Here is a 17,385-nt window from a genome sequence, read left to right as displayed (position 1 = left end):
TATAAAGCAAGTTAAACATAACATTATAATCGGTAAATATACATAAGATTCAAGTAAATATACAAGCAAAACCCAACACAAAAGAAATACACAGAAAATAGAAGAGATGAACCAAACATCTCGCGGGTTGTCAGCTCCGGTTGATGAGAAATCCACCTCCGATCTTCCAAGTGCATGACCCAGTGTTGTTTTCTAAGCTAATTTTGATCTAAGAATGAAAATGATGGAGTTGGAACCAAAAACTCTCCAAAACCATACCTTAGAAATGTTACAATTGAAGAAATATAAACACAATTTCTGCTACGGCCGCTTAGCGGCCAAACCTCGCTGAGTAGACTACACGTATTACAAAAATATCTAGAACAGTAAACAGGGCTCCGCTTAGCGACCAGAGCCTCCGCTTAGCGGCCAGGAAAATTGGTTCGCCACTGGAAAGCGCGCTGGACGGGCGCTCAGCGGAGCTTGCTGAACAAAACTTCTCCAAAATGGCTCCAAAATTGCTCCAAAGTGTTCCAAACTTGCCCGCTTCATTCCAAGCTTCCCAAAATATAAAATACCTACAAAAACATAAAGAAAAGCTAGTAAATGATACATAAAACAAATGAAAACTAAAGTATGCGAATATATACACAAAAGTGGGGATTTTATTACAAAATTAGAATGAATAGAATCGATAAGTGCCACAATTATATACTCAAAATAGCAACATTTTGGCACTTATCATCAAGCTACCTAAACTGTGGCCTAAAAAAGCCACGGTTGTAAAAAAGGCGTGGTCTATACCAAAAAACCGTGGACTTTACTTTAGGCCACGACCGAATACTCCACAGTTGGATTTCCGTGGCCAAACCGTGGCCTCAGCGCTACGCCACGGTTATTTTGCATATAGCCTCGGTTTTCTGGTCGTGGCAGGAGACCTTTTTTCTGTAGTGATGCATGTTACTAAAATAGACTTTCATAAAAATAAGTTGGTCTATTGTAGCAAACCCCATATATATATGGAGTGATAAAAACTTCTTCTTTGATAAAATATACCTTCATAAAAACAAGTGGATCTATTGTAGTAATGTCATTACCAGAAATTACATGCCCGAGGAAACTCACCTCTCGCAACCAGAACTCACACTTTGTAAAAAAAGTCCCAACAACAAATCATTCATTATAATTTTCAACATTAACATTATTCTATTAGTAAGGAATAATACTGTCTATTTTAATTTTAGTTTTATTTTGTAAGAATTTATAGAAAGAGTATATTCTTCTAATGTTGAGAAGATAAATAGTAAACAATCTCTGATTTATTTTAGATAATAACTCAAAAATTATAAAATCTTAAAATGAGTTTTTTTAAATGATTAAAAATAAAATTAAAGTTCATAAGATATATTTCTTTAATTATATAATATTATTCTTAAACAATATTTTACGATTTTTTATGGGAAAAACATTTCAAAACTTAATTATTATTTTAAGATATAATGATATTATTTTTAACACAAATATTATAAAAGAGACTTTTATAATCCATTAAAATATATTTATTAATGTTGCATGGACATTTATAATAAAATAAAAAAATATCAAGACAAAATAATCATATTATAAGACATTTAGTAAAAGAAAATTATTAAAAGTTGTTGAGCTATAACTTATTGTACATTAATCTATTAACCCTCTCTATTTAATTAGTTTAAAATTTTAATTTATTTATTAATATTTAAAACCAAAAAGAAGATACATCATAAATAAATAATTGGATGATGACTACACACCTAACTAAATTAAAAAATAATAATAGTGTTCATCTTAAAAATATGCATGCAAAGTAAAAAATAACGAATTAAATGGTATCAAATTGTATTAATTATTTTGTAGAATACCGTGAATTATATAAGCGGGTTTATTTTTTAAAGCAAAACTGTGTAATAGAACATACACTCACGACAGTATAATGGACAAATTGTTTGAAGAGGTTGAAGAGCCAGTGAGTCCTCATGGACAGTATTTCAACACCTCTGTCATGTGTTCATATATCTTTGGCTTTCTGGAATTAACCACTTCATCTGATGTCTCACTAGCTATACCCTTGATCAAAGATGTCTTCCTCCCTATCAATCCACGTTTCTCCTCTATTATGGTTCTATAAATATCTCTTCCATACTTTATTCATTTTTTCTAATATTCACCAAATTTTAATTATTATTTAATTTGCAACAGGTAAGACATGAAGATGGTAAGATGAGATGGCAAAAAGTTGAAGTGAAGCCAGAAGAGCATGTAAAAATTCCTAAATTTCCTGAAACCACAAACTCATCACCAATTGAATTGTATGACAATCATCTTAGTGACTACGTTACAAGTATTTTAATTGAAAGAACACCACAAGACAAACCACTTTGGGAAATTCATATTATAAATTATCCAACAACAAATGCTGCTAGCACCATAATATTCAAACTTCATCATTCACTTGGTGATGGTTACTCTCTCATGGCTGCTCTTCTTTCTTGTCTTCAAAGAGCTGATGATCCTTCTCTTCCTCTCACTTTTCCTTCACGGCCACAACTGAATTCAAAATATGAAGATAAAAGCTTATTTAAGAAGCTGTGTTTTGGTGTAAGCTCGTTTTTTAGCTCCATATCAGATTTTGGATCAAGCATAATAAAGACCAGAATGATTCCAGATGACATATCACCTATAAGATCAGGATATGAAGGAATTGAATCTCGGCCTGTTATCTTGTCAAACATATCATTTTCGCTTGATCAAATCAAAGAAATCAAATCAAAACTTGGAGTGGTAAGATTATTAATTAGCTATATATTGATCAATAAAACTGGAGTCTAATTTTGTTAATTATGATAAAAATATATGCTTAACTCTTAAATTATATTATTTTATTGGATTAATTTTTGCATGGTGCAGACTATAAACGATGTGGTTTGTGGGATGATCTTCTATGGACTTAGGCTATACATGGAAGAGATGAATGAGAAAACAAAAACATCAAATTCAACAGCATTGGTAATGCTCAACACAAGAAATATTAAAGGTTATCAATCATTGAAGGAAATGCAAAAGCCAGAGTACAAAGGTCTTTGGGGGAATAAAATATCTTTCTTACAAATTCCAATTCCTAATCCAAACCAATCAGGAATTCTGAACCCTCTTGAGTTTGTTTGGGAAGCTCGTGAAGTAATCAAGAGGAAGAAAAGTTCTTTCAGTGTTCATCTCATAGGTTTGCTCATGGATTTGGAGATGAAATTAAGAGGGCCTGAGGTGTGTTACACATTTAATAATATTTGATTTTTGTATTAATTTTACTTAGTTTGGAGCCTCTTTGGTTTATTAATGTTTTATATTTTATTGGGTTTGTGTTTCAGGCAGTATCTAAAATAATTTATGACACAATTGGAAACACGAGTGTTGTTATCTCAAACCTAATAGGGCCAGTGGAGAAAATGACTTTGGCAAATCATTCGGTAAATGGATTGTATTTCACAATGACAGGTGGACCTCAGGTAAATTTATTTCAAGAAATGCTAGGCAAATATGGCTTTATCATAGATATTACTTTTATGTTAAGTTTTATAAAATTTTAAATGAAAAATATATTTGATTGATTAAATGAATGTAATATAGAATTTATTTGATACAGATTAAATTAGGTTTTTACTTCACCCACCTCCTAACCTTCTTGCCCACCCCTGGTGAATTTACAACATTACCCCTTGTTTCGGAAGTTCATTTCCGAAACGGTACTTTTTTTTGAAAAAAATGTGTTTTCGGAAATGAACTTCCGAAAACGTGTTTTTTTTAATATAAAAAATTGGTTTCGGAGATGCATCTCCGAAATAAAGTTACATTTTCAGAAAATGTGGTGTTTCGGAAGTTCATCTCCGAACGCACCCCCTTTGGAGAATTCGGAAATGAACCTCCGAAAATATGTCTGGACAGAATAAAATGAAAAACAACAACAATTCGCTTTATTTAATCGGGTGAAGATTACAACGATAATAATACATAAAATTAAAGTTACATATTGTTGAACACGGGTAGGTGGGGATGAGAGAGTGGTGGGGAGAAAAAAAGGCTTCCAAATTTCAAAAGGTGTACTACTGTAAGTAACAAATGACGGAGGAGGTGTAACTGGGGCCGGAACATATGACGGAGGAAGAAGAACCGGAGGAAGAAGAACCGGAGGTACGTCCACTGCGAGACAAAGGAGCCAATCAATGTAAGCTATAATTTATCATTATCTTCAGGGGACGTCATTACAAAAAATTGGGAAAAAAATCTTATTATTTTTAATCTTGATTTTTTAGAAATGACGTCCCCAGATGATAATGATAAACTATAGCTTACAATGATTGGCTCCTTTGTCTCGCGGTGGACGTACCTCCGGTTCTTCTTCCTCCGGACATCCACCTCCTCCGTCATATGTTCCGGCCCCGATTACACCTCCTCCGTCATTTGTTACTTACAGTAGTACGTATTTTTATTAACATGATAAATCCAATACAAAAACACTGTGCGATACAATCCGAAATCCGAACAAAACAAAACAAAACACGTCAAACAAAACAAAAACATGTTATTCTGCCCGACGAGCGTTACAAAATACACATCAAACAAAATAAAAACACGTTATTCTTCTCGACGAGCGAACTCCTCCGAATGAAGATAATTATACCAATCTTCATCCCACTCAGTATCAGAACCATCAGCGTTGATCACGCCTGAAGGCTGAGCCTGCGCGTCCGAGCCATGGACTCCCAGGGGACGAGAAGCAGAACCAGTCAAAAGCTTCTTCTTCTCCTTCACCACCTTCACCTCCTTCACCTCCTTCACCTCTTTCACCTCCTTCTTTGAATAACCCTTTCTTCCCTTAGCGCCCTCTTTAGAAGACGCAGTCCTGCGTGCTTGTTGGTTGCCTGACATGTTCCTGTAAACAGTTGAAATCGATTAATATGCGAGACAAAATAAAAAACAAAAAAATTTGAACTTCTGATACAATTCGGAAGTTCATTTCCGAAAACTGGGAGGGAGGTGTTTTCGGAAATGAACTTCCGAAACACCCCTGCGATGGACTTTTCTGCAACTTCCATGGCAGACCCCTAAACCAAACTTCAAACCAAATCAAAATGCTTCTAAACAACCTAAATACTACTAACAACCTAACCATATATCATTTATGCAATTAAAACCCTAAATAACATGCATTTGAATAATAGATCTAAAAATTTCAAAACTTACAAAGTGTTAGGATTGAGGGCTTTTGAATGTTGTTTAGCAGTGTGATTGGAGCCTTGATGCAGCTTTGGAATTCTGTTTGCACAAATTTTCGCCTTTGCCACTTTTTGTTTTGATTTAGGGTAAATGATTGGGGGAGGGGGAGTGTTTTGATAAATCTGCAGAAATCGCAGTATTTCGGAAGTTCACTTCCGAAACCCCTGCTTCGGAAATGAACTTCCGAAATAAGTCAATTTTTTCAAAAAAAAAGCGCTTCGAAAGTTCATTTCCGAAGCAGGAGTATTTTGGTATTTTCGCTGGGGGTGACCCCCATAGGGAGGTGGCCAAAGAAATTTTCTTAAATTAAAAAGCATAAATAACAACAAAAAAAATTTTAAACAGACCAAACTTTTATAAAATTGGTTTGGCAGAGTCGATTTTGCCGATTTAATATTTATCGAAATAAATTTATAAAAACGACTATTCTTTATAAAATTTATAAATATTTATTTTTAATTCTTTTTAAAAAAATTCTATCAAAATTTTAGAATAGCCCAAAAAAGAAATATTTTTTTATTATTGAAATAAAAGTTATTATTTATTTTCAATATCATTTGTCATTAATTTAATTATTATCATATATTAAATCACAATTAAATAATAGTCATAATTTAATATAATATTGCATGTTTTGTATTTTTGTAAGTACACAATACCATCAATTAATTATAAAAATGATAATAACTTGAGAATAATATAAACTCCATTTTTATAATGAGCCAGTCTTATAATAATAAAAATACATAAGTTAAATATTAATTAAGTTCAATCGAATTTAATTTTAATAAATTCAAAATAATCATTTGAATTCGACTAAAACAATCATATATTATACAATCAATCTGACACACAACCCTCTCAATCCATTTGTTTAAAAAATACAATGGATCAGTTCGTTTCAATCAGTCCGCCTAATAGTTGAATTGAAATATTATGATTGTCATTTTGAGTAAGTGTACCAATTATTTAAAAATGAGAATAAATATTCAAACAACTAACCTGTAACCTTATGATTTTATGGTTGTCATAATCTTATTAATAAATGATATTAAAGATCTCACAAAATTACAAAAATGTATTGAATTGAACTCACTACAACAAAGAGAAACATCATGAGTTTCAATCAAATAAAAATTCAAAAAAAGAAAAAGAAAAAGACAACATCATGAGCAGCTAAATGACCATAAAAAATAAAAATAAAAAGCACCCTATAAAGATTCAAACAACTAATCTCTGAATCAGCAACCAACCATTCTTTGAACCAAAATAAAAACTCTTGTTCCACTATTGATTCAGATAGAGAATATAATGTTGAAGCTAACTAAATTTTTTTACCAATAATTTAATTTTTTTTTAATAAGCAACTGACATTAATAAAGACATTAATAAAGAGTATGATGGATACTCCAACCGTCAACAATAAGGCGGAAAACTCCTACTTTTCAAAACAATTGAGAGGAAGAATATTTCAGACATGAAAATTACATTTATCCGAAAGAACATAATAAGATTGGAGCCAAGTCCAAGATAAATAAACTACTCCCGTTATGCACCCAGTGAAGCTACACGCCTCATTTCTGAAAATGATTGCGATACGCCTAATCCAAATACACCAGATAGTAGCAAGCCCAATGACCGCTACCGTAGTCCTCTTAGCTTTAATCTTCATCTTATGAGAAAAACCATAGAACCCCACAAACTCCTCCAAGGATAAACCGTCTAACGGACCAATCCAATTGAACACTGTACACCATATTTTAGCGACAACAGTGCAGCCCCTTAAAAGATGCAGTAAGTTTTCGTTCTTCGAAAGACAAAACACACAACATTGATCTCCCCCTTCCAACGCAATTCCCCTTTTTAATAATTGATCCTTCGTTGCTATTCTATTGTGAAAAATTCTCTACCCAAAAAAATGAATTTTTGGAGGCACTTTTACTTTTCAAAGAAGATCAACATTAATAACAATAGATGGATGAATAGGCGGACCTGTAAGCTTTGCTATAAAACTGTTATAGCATGATTTGACCGTAAAAGCACCTTCCGGATTACCGCTCCAACTGTAGCTGTCCGTCACTCCTTCAACAGGTTAAAAATCTCGTAATAGTTCGCACAATTTCAGCCACTGGTAGCCAAAAACACTGCTGTTTTGGAACAGCACAACAGCAGAATTCCCGCACCAGGATCCCTCTGTAAAATATCCAGAATCCGCGACTGATACAGCGTCTTCCCGAACATTAGCTAACAGCTCCGGATAGGCATAGTGCAACGGCTGGTTACCGGTATCGGCAGCGACATTCCATTTTCCGGCCTTGCAAAGGATGTCACCGTAAGAATTAAAGAATCATTTCCTAATCAAGAATAGCCTGGTTTGATAAATGGCATAAGATAAAAAGTATAACAAAAAAAATTAAATTAAATGATTGGTTTATACAATAAAGACATGTCATCATAACAATCATACACTTCCTTAGTCATGTGCCATAAATGCAAGGTTATTGTATTAATGTAAAATTGAATGTGAGGTGTTAATGTGGGGTTTAGTAGAACCTATCTAAAAGTTTTGATGAGTTCTACCAATATTTAGAAAATATAATTAAATTGTTTATGTAATTAAAAAGTATAAAATTAAATAAAAATTAAATGAAACTTATGTAAAAACCTTAAATGGGTTTTGATGGACAACAATGTTCTTATATGATTTTTTTTATAAGATGATATATCAAATATAGTTCTTGGACAACAATGTTCTTATATGATTTTCTTTGATAAGAAGATGATATATCAAATATAGTTCTGACATGATTTATCTCTTGTGTATGATTGTAGGATATAAACATTACAATTGTAAGCTATGTGAAAATATTAAGAGTGACCCTGAATACTCTAAAGGGATTTATAGATGAACAGAAACTAAAGTTTTCCATAGAGAAAGCATTTGAAGTTATATTTAAAGCATCTATGAAGATCTCTCAGATATCCACCAAAGATTATTTGGCAGATACATAGATAGGATTGATTTAAGCTTAGTGAAAATAAAATTATATTATATATGTTATGTATACAAATATTTATATAAGTTTATTAATGCATCACTTAATATATTATTATTATTATATCTGACAACTTGATAATTGTAAAATTATACTATTATACAAATATTTATATAAGTTTATTAATGCATCACTTAATATATTAATATTATTATATGTGACGATTTGAATATTGTAAAATTATACTATTATGACTCCGTATGATAAAAACAACGGTTGGTTTAATCAATTAGCTTATAACTTATAGCTTTTGGCTAATGATAGATGACTGATAGCTTATAATTAATGGTTGATGATTAATAGCTGATAAATTAGTTAAAGTGTTCGATAAAATTAACGGTTCAACTAACTTATAAATGTAAAATAACATAAAAGATATTTAATATATGATTATTTTATTTTAAATTAAGATAAATTATAAAGGATAAAAGTAAGTTTTTGTTAAAATAATAAAGGTAAAAGTAGAAGAAAAAATGATAAGCTATAAGCAATAAGTCAAAACGCTGTTTGAAATAGCGTTTAAAAAATAAGTTATAAACTCTTGATAAAAATACCATTATCAAATATGTCTAAATTATCGTATGAGCTTATATATTATAAACTCAAAAATGTGTCTTATCAAATAGAGCCTATGAGATGAAGGGGAGAAATAGGAGGAACGCTATAACCACAGTCGAAGGTGCAAACAAAATAGTTGAAGGTGTGGAAGAGGTAAAGGAAGTTGTGATGAATCATTTCATGGGTTTCTTCAAGGAACCCAAGTTGAATAGGTGTTGGATCGAGAGACCTTTTTAGTAGAGGAAGTGAATGAGGCTATTTCGTCGTGTGACGGTAACAAAAGTAGTGGTCCTGATGGTTATTCTATTGATTTCTTCAAACAAAACCGGGATATCCTAAAGGTTGACATTTAGAAATTTGTGACGGATTTCTACTCAAATGCCAAATTAACCAAAGGCTTTACTTCTTCTTTTCTAACCCTTATTCCTAAGATCCTCAACCCTCTCAACACCTATCGGAGTATAGGCCTATTTGTTTAGTGGGAAGCTTGTACAAGATCTTATCCAAGATTTTGGCAACTAGGCTTAGAAAGGTGATAGGAAGTATAATTTTGGTAAACCAATCAGCTTTCATTCCGGGAAGTAATATTGTGGATGGAATCCTATTAGTTAACGAAGTTATCGATTTGGCCAAAGGAGAAAAGAAGATTTACATGTTGTTGAAGGTAGACTTCGAGAAAGCTTATGACTGTGTTAGTTATAATTTTCTAAGATTTTTGTTTTCTAAGATGGGGTTCAGAGGTAGGTGGATTAAATGGATGGAAGGTTGTGTGTCCACTAGCTCGATGTATGTGGTTGTTAATGGTAGTACTACTAGGGATTTTAAGGTGGAAAGGGGTTTGCATCAGGGTGATCCTATTTCACCTTTCCTTTTTGTGATGGTAATGGAGGTTCTCTCAGGGCTTATGAACAAAGCAGTGGGCATAGGTGTTAGAACAAGATTTGTTCTGATCAATATTCTTAGTTTTGATGATAACAAGGTATATGAATTTTGTATGAGATAATGTGGTACTCTAATACTATGCAATTTCCATTTCAGGAATTATATAAAGAGTATGCACAAAATCAGCGCAAGAAGCACTGACTCAGAAGGTTCAGCATGCAACATCAGAACATGGTCTGGCAAGACACCAGAAGATGGTCAAGCAGAATCAGAACATGGTCTATGGAAGCATCAGAAGGACTTGAGATCAGAAGCAGAAGCACTGAAGTTCTCATGGTATCACGCTCAAAAGCACTTCAAGGTCAAAAGACAAGAAGATACTCTGCACCAAGCTTTTTGACTCTGATGATATTCAAACGTTGTTTACACAAACATCAGATCAGAAGCAAGTACTAGCTGGCAGGCTACGCTGACTGACAAAAGGAACATTGAAAGCTATTAAAGGCAACGTCAGTAGACACAGCGAAAGCAAGGCTCGAGGTAGTTGACAAAAGAGTGAAACATTAAATGCAATGTTGTACGGATCACGCAAAGCATTAAATGCTCCCAACGGTCATCTTCTCAAACGCCTATATATTGAAGTTCTGATGAGAAGCATGGTTACGAATTACGAATTCTGAATACAACACTTGCGCAAATATACAGAAACGCTGTCAAATTAAAAAAGCTCTCAAATTTCATCTTCAACCTCACTACATTGCTGTTGTAATATATTAGTGAGATTAAGCTTAAACTTAAGAGAAAATCACAGTTGTGATAATAGATTTATAAGAAGCATTGTAACTCTTAGAATTTGTTTACATTAAGTTGTAAGAACTAGAGTGATCAGGTTGTTGATCAGTATACTCTAGAAAGTCTTAGAGGGTATCTAAGCAGTTTGTTCCTAGAGTGATCAGGTTGTGATCAGTATACTCTAGAAGACTTAGAAGTTGTCTAAGTGGAAAACCATTGTAATCTTGTATGATTAGTGGATTAAATCCTCAGGTGAGGTAAATCACTCCAAGGGGGTGGACTGGAGTAGTTTAGTTAACAACGAACCAGGATAAAAATCTTTGTGCAAATTGTTTTTATCTTACAAGTTTTAAAGCTACACTTATTCAAACCCCCCCCCCCCCCTTTCTAAGTGTTTTTCTACCCTTCAATTGGCATCAGAGCGCTGGTTCTAAGGTGCAAGCACTTAACCGTGTTTAGAAAAGAATTAGGAAGAGAAAAACGCTTAAGTCAAGATGTCTGGTGAAAATCCAACAAATACATCTACATCTGGCTCTGCTGAGCAATACAATGGAAATGGTAACAATGGTTATACTAGACCACCAGTATTTGATGGTGAAAACTTTGAATACTGGAAAGATAAACTTGAAAGTTACTTCCTTGGTCTAGATGGTGACTTATGGGATCTGCTGATGGATGGTTACAAACATCCAGTGAAAGCTACTGGTGTAAAGCTTACAAGACAAGAAATGAATGATGATCAAAAGAAGCAATTCAAAAATCATCATAAGTGTAGGACTGTTTTGCTGAATGCTATCTCTCATGTTGAATATGAGAAGATATCTAACAGGGAAACTACCTATGACATATATGAGTCATTAAAAATGACCCATGAAGGAAATGCCCAAGTCAAGGAGACTAAAGCTCTTGCTTTGATCCAGAAATATGAAGTCTTCAAGATGGAGGATGATGAAAATATTGAGAAGATGTTCTCAAGATTTCAAACGCTAACTACTGGATTAAGAGTTCTTGACAAGGGATACACAAGGGCTGATCATGTCAAGAAGATCATCAGAAGCTTGCCAAGAAGATGGGGTCCTATGGTGACTGCTTTCAAAATTGCCAAGAATCTGAATGAAGTCTCTCTTAAGGAATTGATCAGTGCTCTGAGGAGTCATGAAATTGAGCTGGATGCTAATGAACCTCAAAAGAAAGGTAAGTCTATTGCGTTAAAATCTAATTATAAAAAATGCACTAACGCTTTTCAGGCTAAAGAAGTAGATTTTGAAGAATCAGAATCAGAAGAAGAAGATGAACTGTCCATGATCTCCAGAAGGGTAAACCATCTCTAGAAGAGCAAGCAAAGGAAGTTCAAGAGCTTCAGAAGCTCAAAGAAGCCTGAAAGAGGAGAATCTTCTGGAGGCAGAAGATCCGACAAGAAGAAGGTCATCTGCTATGAATGCAATGAGCCTGGACACTTCAAGAATGAATGTCCAAAACTTCAGAAGGAGAATCCCAAGAAGAAGTTTCATAAGAAGAAAGGTCTTATGGCAACATGGGATGATTCAGAATCAGAATCAGAATCAGACTCTGAAGGCGAGCAGGCAAACTTTGCACTGATGGCCATAGTGGATGATGGATCAGAATCTACATCAGAATCAGATTCTGAAGAGGTATTTTCTGAACTTTCTAGAGAAGAGTTAGTTTCCAGTTTAACTGAACTTCTGGAACTCAAGGCTCATCTTAGTATCAAATACAAAAAGCTGAAAAAGCTATTTGAATTTGAAACTAAGAAGCTGGAAGTGGAAAATTCTGAATTGAAGGAAAAAGTTTTAAAATTATCCAAAGATATTGGATCTCCTTCTGAATCAGAAAAATCCATTCCTAGTCTCAATCATATTCTGAAAGAATATGACTCGAGCTTCAGGAAGTTTCTATCTAGAAGTATTGGCAGAAGTCATCTTGCTTCTATGATATATGGTGTTTCTGGAAACAAAAGGATTGGCGTTGGCTATGAGGGTGACACCTCACAAAAATTTGAACCTGTTGATGATTTGAAAATCACATACAAGCCATTGTATGATCAGTTCAAATATGGCCACTCACATGATATTAGGCTCACTTCACATGCCAAAAGTTTTAACACTTCACACACCAAGAAGCGTGTGACACAACCAAAAAAATATCATGCTGCCAAACCTAAAGAATATCATGTTGTTCCTCCTGTTACTTATCATGCTAAACCCAAGTTCAATCGGAACTTGAGGAAAACTAACAAGAAAGGACCCGAGAAACTGTGGGTACCTAAGGAGAAGATAATTTCTGTTGCAGATATCCTTAGCAGCAAAGAAGACAAAGCACAAAATGTCATGGTACCTGGACTCTGGGTGCTCGCGACACATGACGGGAAGAAGGTCTATGTTCCAAGACCTGGTGCTTAAATCTGGTGGAGAAGTCAAGTTTGGAGGAGATCAGAAGGGCAAGATTATTGGCTCTGGAACCATAAGTATTGGTAACTCTCCTTCCATAACTAATGTACTTCTTGTAGAAGGATTAGCGCATAACTTATTGTCCATAAGTCAATTAAGTGACAATGGTTATGACATAATCTTCAATCAAAAGTCTTGCAAGGCTGTAAGTCAGAAGGATGGCTCAATCCTATTTACAGGCAAGAGAAAGAACAACATTCATAATATTGATCTTTCAGATCTTGAGAAGCAGAAGGTGACTTGCCTTATGTCTGTTTCTGAAGAGCAATGGGTCTGGCACAGAAGATTAGGACATGCTAGTTTGAGAAAGATTTCTCAGATTAACAAACTAAATCTGGTCAGAGGACTCCCTAATCTGAAATACAAATCAGATGCTCTTTGTGAAGCATGTCAGAAGGGCAAGTTCTCCAAACCTGCATTCAAATCTAAGAATGTTGTCTCTTCCTCAAGGTCGTTAGAACTTATGCACATTGATCTGTTTGGACCAGTCAAAACAGCATCTGTTAGAGGGAAGAAATATGGATTAGTCATTGTAGATGATTATAGCCGCTGGACATGGGTAAAGTTCTTAAAACACAAGGATGAGTCTCATTCAGTGTTCTTTGAATTCTGCACTCAGATTCAATCTGAGAAGGAGTGCAAAATCATAAAGGTCAGAAGTGATCATGGTGGTGAATTTGAGAACAGATTCTTTGAGGAGTTCTTCAAAGAAAATGGTATTGCCCATGATTTCTCTTGCCCTAGAACTCCACAGCAAAATGGAGTTGTAGAGCGAAAGAATAGGACTCTACAAGAAATGGCCAGAACCATGATCAATGAAACCAATATGGCTAAGCACTTCTGGGCAGAAGCAATAAACACTACATGTTATATTCAGAATAGTATCTCTATAAGACCTATTCTAAATAAGACTCCTTATGAATTGTGGAAGAACAGAAAGCCCAACATTTCATATTTTCATCCTTTTGGATGTGTCTGTTTTATTCTGAATACTAAAGATCATCTTGGTAAGTTTGATTCTAAAGCACAAAAATGTTTCCTTCTTGGATATTCTGAACGCTCTAAAGGCTACAGAATATACAATACTGAAACATTGGTTGTAGAAGAATCAATCAATATCAGATTTGATGATAAGCTTGGTCTTGAAAAGCCAAAGCAGTTTGAGAATTTTGCAGATATAGATATTGATATATCAAAAGCTGTAGAACCAAGAAGCAAAGTTTCAGAAGCTGAAAATCTAAGAAGCAAAGAATCAGAAGATCAAGTTGCTGCATCTTTAGAGAATCTCAGAATTTCTGAAGAGCCAACCGTCAGAAGATCTTCTAGACTCATTTCAGCTCACTCAGAAGATGTGATCCTTGGAAAGAAAGATGATCCTATCAGAACCAGAGCATTCCTTAAGAACAATGCAGAATGTCAATTAGGTCTTGTTTCTTTAATCGAGCCAACTTCTGTTGATCAAACTCTAGAAGTTCCAGACTGGATAATTGCCATGCAAGAAGAACTAAATCAGTTTACTAGGAATGATGTATGGGATCTTGTTCCTAGACCAAAAGGATCCAACATCATTGGTACAAAGTGGGTTTTCAGAAACAAGCTTAGTGAGAAGGGAGAAATGGTAAGAAACAAAGCCAGACTGGTGGCTCAGGGATATAGTCAACAAGAAGGAATTGACTATACTGAAACCTTTGCACTAGTGGCCAGGTTAGAATCTATTCGCTTATTAATTTCTTTTGCCACTCAGCACAACATCACTCTGTATCAGATGGATGTTAAGAGTGCCTTCTTAAATGGTTATATAGATGAGGAAGTCTATGTCCACCAACCTCCTGGTTTTGAAGACTCTAAGTCTCCAGAACATGTTTTCAAACTTAAGAAATCATTGTATGGATTGAAGCAAGCTCCTAGAGCTTGGTATGAAAGATTGAGTTCTTTCCTTCTAGACAATGGTTTCACTAGAGGACAAGTGGATACGACTTTCTTCTGTAAAACATCTAAGAAGGACATTTTAATTTGTCAAATTTATGTTGATGATATTATTTTTGGAACATCTAATGCTTCACTTGGAAAGGAGTTTGCTAAGTCTATGCAGGCTGAATTTGAAATGAGTATGATGGGTGAACTCAAGTATTTTCTTGGGATTCAAATCAATCAAACTTCTGATGGAACTTATGTTCATCAAACGAAGTATGTGAAAGAACTTTTGAAGAAATTTAATCTTTCTGAAAGCAAAGAAGCCAAAACTCCTATGCATCCAACGTGTGTTCTAGGTAAGGATGAGGTAAGTAAGAAGGTAGATCAGAAGTTGTACAGAGATATGATTGGATCTCTTCTATATTTAACTGCTTCTAGACCTGACATTCTATTCAGTGTTTGTTTGTGCGCTAGATTCCAATCAGATCCTAGAGAATCTCACTTAACTGCTGTTAAGAGAATTCTGAGGTATCTGAAAGGTACTACTAATGTTGGTTTAGTCTACAGAAAATCTAAAGAATACAACTTAGTAGGATTTTGTGATGCTGACTATGCTGGAGATAGAATTGAAAGGAAAAGTACTTCTGGAAGTTGTCAATTTCTAGGAAGTCATCTGATCTCCTGGTACAGCAAGAAGCAAGCTACCATTGCCCTCTCAACAACAGAAGCAGAATATGTTGCTGCTGCTGGTTGTAGCACACAAATGCTCTGGATGAAGAGTCAGCTAGAAGATTATCAAATATATGAGAGTAACATTCCTATCTTCTGTGATAATACTTCTTCCATATGTCTATCTAAGAATCCTATCTTACATTCCAAAGCTAAACATATTGAGATTAAACATCATTTCATTAGGGACTATGTTCAGAAGGGTGTTCTCTCTTTAAACTTTGTAGATACAGACCATCAATGGGATGACATCTTTACAAAACCCCTTGCTGAAGATAGGTTTAAGTTCATTCTGAAGAATATCAGTATGGATTTATGCCCAGAATGAGAAGATGAGAAGATCTCATGTATGGTTAAATTCTGAAATATGTTGGGATTATGTGTATATAAGAAGTTCTGATAATGATCAATTAGAAGTTCTGATTCTGTTATTACTAACGTTTCATTATCTAAGTTGATTCAGAATCTCTTTTAAAGTAAAACAGCTGTCACCAGTTTTCCAGAATATGAACACGTGTTTACTATTTCTGGACAAGCATGCGTGCAGTTGAGGAGACGCCGCTCTAGGTAACTGTGCAAATCATTTCATTTTGTCACTTTATCTCTCCTAACGTCATATCTCATTAAATGCAAATTGATGTCATGTTTTTCTGTAATCATTTCACTTAAACCATTTTGCAGTTATTTTTTTTCAACCTTTTATATACTCCCCTTCATCTTCATTTCATCTTTTTCACTCTCTCTCTTCACTCGTCCCTCTCTTTTTGCATTCATTGCATAAACCCTAGTTTGTGTTTGAAACTTAGCATATCATCATGAATCCTTCATCAAGTTCCTCAAGTCAAGCAGAAATGTCTTCCACTCAACTGGTTCTGAGCAAGCGTGGTTTTGCTCCTTTGAAGACCTGTTCCATTCCTACTGCAGAGATGGAAGTTCTTTGTGAGTCTTCAGTGGACTTTGAAAATCTGAGAGCACATGGTTTCAAACCTGAAGCAAAGACAATGGCACGAGGATGGTCAAACTACCTTGATAGATTGGTTGGACCAATTTATCCGGCTCTTGTAAAAGATTTCTGGGCTCATGCAACGGTTACTCCAACTGCAATCATCTCCTTCGTGTTATGGCATGAAGTTGTGATTACTGAGAAGTTGATAAGGAAGCTGTACAACCTGGATGATGAAGAAGGATGTACTGGTCCACTTCCTGCCAGGGTTAGTTGGCCACAGGTTGAAGGACAAATATCTTATGCAACTGGTCTACAATTTCACCAAACTGGTACATTGAGGGTGTTCTATCAAGTCTGGGCTGAAATTATTCTGGGATCTCTTCATCATAGAAGAAGATCATTATCCTTCATGTACATTAGTCCTGATCACAAATACACTCTCTTCTGCATTGGAAGAAGAATTGAACTGAACATCTCAAACATTCTGTTTTAGAATTTGAAGATGGCTATTGAAGAGTCAAGGGATGAAGAACGTGAGAAGTATCCTCATCTTCAAAGAAATACTATTCCTTTCGCCAGAATGATCTCAGAAATTCTGATAGAAAGTGATTTGATGGACTCTCTAAAGACTATTGGAACGTTCAGATTCTTTGGAGCCATTCAAGGGCATGTCATCAATGCTTTTGATTTGCTGAGACTGGAACTTATCACGAAGGTAACTTCAGTTCCTGTAATCTCCCCAGATATTCTG

The 17,385-nt window shown here is 34.6% G+C and overlaps 1 protein-coding gene across 1 annotated transcript; it reads left to right on the top strand.

The window, feature by feature from the left end:
• Positions 1 to 1,883: 1,883 nt before the first annotated feature.
• LOC131602318 (wax ester synthase/diacylglycerol acyltransferase 4-like) lies at positions 1,884 to 8,884 on the top strand. Its single transcript, XM_058874403.1, has 5 exons — positions 1,884 to 2,137; positions 2,218 to 2,799; positions 2,926 to 3,279; positions 3,384 to 3,521; positions 8,122 to 8,884. Exons 1-5 carry the CDS (start codon positions 1,952 to 1,954, stop codon positions 8,299 to 8,301), a joined length of 1,440 nt encoding a protein of 479 aa, XP_058730386.1. The 5' UTR covers positions 1,884 to 1,951; the 3' UTR covers positions 8,302 to 8,884.
• Positions 8,885 to 17,385: the final 8,501 nt, after the last annotated feature.

The sequence above is a fragment of the Vicia villosa genome, linkage group LG5 (assembly GCF_029867415.1).
Source record: "Vicia villosa cultivar HV-30 ecotype Madison, WI linkage group LG5, Vvil1.0, whole genome shotgun sequence".
NCBI lineage: Eukaryota > Viridiplantae > Streptophyta > Magnoliopsida > Fabales > Fabaceae > Vicia > Vicia villosa.
This window is presented reverse-complemented; position numbering and strand designations above follow the sequence as displayed.

Excerpts from the sequence above, each read along its gene's own strand:
- LOC131602318 (XM_058874403.1), top strand. The coding sequence starts at position 1,952 with ATGGACAAATTGTTTGAAGAGGTTGAAGAGCCAGTGAGTCCTCATGGA. Across the intron at positions 2,800-2,925 it reads TCAAATCAAAACTTGGAGTG|ACTATAAACGATGTGGTTTG; the intron begins GTAAGATTATTA and ends TGCATGGTGCAG. Across the intron at positions 3,280-3,383 it reads TGAAATTAAGAGGGCCTGAG|GCAGTATCTAAAATAATTTA; the intron begins GTGTGTTACACA and ends TTTGTGTTTCAG.